General features: G+C 34.6%; 1 protein-coding gene across 1 annotated transcript; it reads right to left on the bottom strand.

Annotated features, from left to right (window-relative positions):
- Window positions 1–2,573: 2,573 nt before the first annotated feature.
- LOC139888627 (uncharacterized) lies at window positions 2,574–3,199 on the bottom strand. The gene is made up of 2 exons (XM_071871625.1): window positions 2,983–3,199; window positions 2,574–2,857 (listed from the first exon to the last, which is right to left on the bottom strand). Exons 1-2 carry the CDS (start codon window positions 3,197–3,199, stop codon window positions 2,574–2,576), a joined length of 501 nt encoding a protein of 166 aa, XP_071727726.1.
- Between the last annotated feature and the right edge of the window lie 284 nt (window positions 3,200–3,483).

Below are 3,483 nucleotides of genomic sequence, written 5' to 3'. Positions count from 1 at the left end.
TTTAGACGTGCATGGGAAAACAGGGTGTTACAAAGTCCATCATCCAAGTGAGTCTATCCTTATGCTCACGCACTGCCTCCGATTTGACAAAGAAAAAAGATTTATGCCAATTCCCAATTGATGCTTTGGGAGTTGTGAGAACGCCTTGACGCAACTTAAAAGAAAACCAGCCATTATCAACAGGGCAAATGGTTGTAAAAATGTGAAAAACATCAATCAAAGGTTGTTTGTTAATTTCCCTACTGTACATCTCGAAGAGTACAATTTTTGCTACCGCATAACGGTGAAGTTGGGCAATGGTAATGTTGTAATAGTCGCATACGCCCAAGAAGAAATCGGTAAGCAGGAATATGAGATTTCCCTGGTACATAGCAATTTTATAAACCACAATCATACCCGCAGGAGGATTGTCTGCTATCGTATCCTCTGCTGGTGTGATGAGAAAGAATTGATCCAATAATGGATAGTTAATCTTTAATTGCTCAATCTTTTCATCTGTCATGTAGGATGAAAAGCTATTAGCAGTTATTATGGGTGCAGAAGTGGGACTAGATGGAGAAGCCATTATCAATTAAGAAAAAATTTCGGTTGCTTAAAATTAAAGAAAAGTGATTACAAGTATGAATTGCAAAGAGAAATTGAGTATTGAGCAGAGTTGAATTTATAGCGTTAACATTTTTGATCGCAAAAGAGATGAAGAGGAAAGCTTAAAGTTTAATTGTGCAGTTATTAGTCCTAATTAGAAGTTCAAATAGAGGCGTTAGCAACGGTTAGAAAAGAGCCGTTGGCAAAATCTTAATGGGACGCGAATAGTCTATCAGCCAGATATATTTGCACGCATAACGGATCTATTTTTGCAGACCGTTTGAAATACATTCTTTAACTACAATTTTTAGAGTTTACTATGTTATATTTTCTGCGAAAATATAACACAATAAACTGGGTGGACTTGATCATATACATAGGCATGTATATGCATATTTTAAGTGCAAAAGGCAAAGCAAAAGCAAATGCAAATGCAATCAAGGTAGCTCGAATAAACAACAACCGCGTATTCTGCACTGTTATACTGCGGGAGCCCGCATAAATTAAGAACTGCGAAAGTATCCCCTTAAAGTATGTGCAAACATTGAATCTGCGAAGATTCCAAACCTTTAAATAGGCAGTTTGGCCTCTCATTTTGGCTAAGACAATTAGATCAAGACCGAAACATGGTGATTGATCATTTGATGCTGAGTGAAAGACGATCATAATGTCTCATAAACATTATCAACACCACAATCCACCCCTCATTGCACTCAATCCTTGATTAGATTAAACTCTAATCTAGGATTGATCACTTACATCCGAAAAGCAAAAATATGAAACCTAGCATTAGTGTCCTATAAATGACAATTTACCCACAAATTGGGTCCTAAAAACATATTTGGACCCTTTATTAGTACGAATATGAGACTCAATTTTTGGGTCCTATAAAGATTATGAAACCTATTTTTTGGTCCTATAATTTGACTCCCAAAAAAATATATTAGGACCCTCTCTTTAGTAACATTAAGTAACCAAATATTAAAGTTATATATATATATATATATACTAGGTTTAAGAGCCCGTGCGTTGCACGTTGGATCTAATATTATTTCAAAGATAGCGTACATATAATATTAGTAACATAACATTAAAACATATACTATGTTTCATATATCTAATACGAATGAAACATATTTAAAAAAATAGATTATACTTGATGTATCTCATAATAATGTAACTTAATTCAAATATTAAAAAAATATTACACATACATAATAGTTCATAGATATCATACAAATGGAAATTATTTAAAACATTTATTCAATTAAGTCTATAAGTGTTGCAAGACTTCTTTGTATATTTTGTTGTGTTGGATAGTTTGTTATCCTTATCTAAGATTAATATCTTGATTCCTTGCCGATTAGTAACCCGAGATATTGCAACGTATAGTTGTCTATGACTAAAAACCAATTTTGGAAGAAATTGTAACACCCCAGCTTAACATGACCACAATATTGTCCGCTTTGCCAGCAGGCGCACGGCTTTTTCTTGGCAACCACACACGAGAAGCACTTTCCCAGGAGGTCACCCATCCTGGTAGTGCTCTCGCCTGAGCACGCTTAACTGCAGCGTACTCACACATCTGCTCTGCCTGTGATCCCAAAACGCGTTGTGTCATTTAAGCGTGAGTATTACCTTATAATCCCATGATCACTCATGTTCGTGGGCGATGTGGGATTTGCCTAGGGTGTTACATTAATAAACCGACACGCGACAGTGATTGTCCTTGACTTTTATTAATGTCATTGAAAAGCACACCGACAATGGATATTGTCTTCTTTGGAATCTGAAAGGTATTCTCTTGTCCGTCGGTACGATAAGCATACTTGATAAAGCTTTAATCTTTCCCACGTTTGACCCGGTTAAAATTTTTGCTTTGATAATTTTTTCTCTTAAGTGAACAATTTGTAAACGTTTACCGGTACACAAACCTCATGCCTGATCAATATTTCGAAGTACCATAACTGGTACACCAACTTTGAGCCTCAGATTGTGCTTAAGCCACCAACTTCAATACTATTTAGGAAATCGGTAGTGTAAAGTTCATTATTAAAGTCAGCGTCTCTCTGTGATGCACATATACTGTCTAAGCTCAAATATGACCTTTCTTTTCCTTCCAAACACATCATCATTCTATCATTAATGGTGGTAACTACTTCATGAGTTGGAGAAAAAATTTCACGTTGCTGATAATATTCTGGATTGCCAACATTAAGAAGATAATCTAGATAAATAGTTGATATGATTGAACCAATTGGATCATCAACATCTGTTATCAAAAGATCTTGTGGAATTTTAATATCAAAACTCCATCTTTATATTCAACGACATTACCATTGTCTATGTCTAGTATCCATTGAGCAAAACTTCTAGTATCAACATCAGTTTAAATACCACATAATCTCATGTTAACTGTAAGTTTTAATACGGTAACGTAATCCCACATATAGGAAGAATTTAGAGATGCTGCTACTATATCTTCTCTTGTACCTTTTTGAATAACAGGTAATATTTGTCTAAAATCACCACCAAACACAACTATTTTACCCCCAAACAGAGTATACATGCTATCAGGATTGCCTTGACGACATATATGAAATGCCCCGTTCATATTAATTATAAACGTTTCATATTAATTGGTTTCTTTGCGAGGTTTTGACCTCTATATGAGACGTTTTTCAAATCTTGCATTCGTTTTTATAAAAACAACCATAACCTTTATTATTGAAAAAAGGTCTTAATGACATAATTTAGATTGTCTATCAAAGCCAATCTCCTCAAATAAATAAGTTTTTACACAACCCATTACAATATGATCAAATATATTACAACAAATACTCCGAATGCAAGTTTAAACAATATAAACAATTATGCCGACTCCAAATCTTGACCTTG

The sequence above is a fragment of the Rutidosis leptorrhynchoides genome, chromosome 2 (genome assembly GCF_046630445.1).
Source record: "Rutidosis leptorrhynchoides isolate AG116_Rl617_1_P2 chromosome 2, CSIRO_AGI_Rlap_v1, whole genome shotgun sequence".
Taxonomy (NCBI): Eukaryota; Viridiplantae; Streptophyta; class Magnoliopsida; order Asterales; family Asteraceae; genus Rutidosis; species Rutidosis leptorrhynchoides.
The sequence above is the reverse complement of the archived record's forward strand: the minus strand, read 5'-3'. Positions and strand labels throughout refer to the sequence as shown.

Excerpts from the sequence above, each read along its gene's own strand:
- LOC139888627 (XM_071871625.1), bottom strand. The coding sequence starts at position 3,199 with ATGAACGGGGCATTTCATATATGTCGTCAAGGCAATCCTGATAGCATG. Across the intron at positions 2,858-2,982 it reads AGTTAACATGAGATTATGTG|ATGTTGATGATCCAATTGGT; the intron begins GTATTTAAACTG and ends TTTTGATAACAG.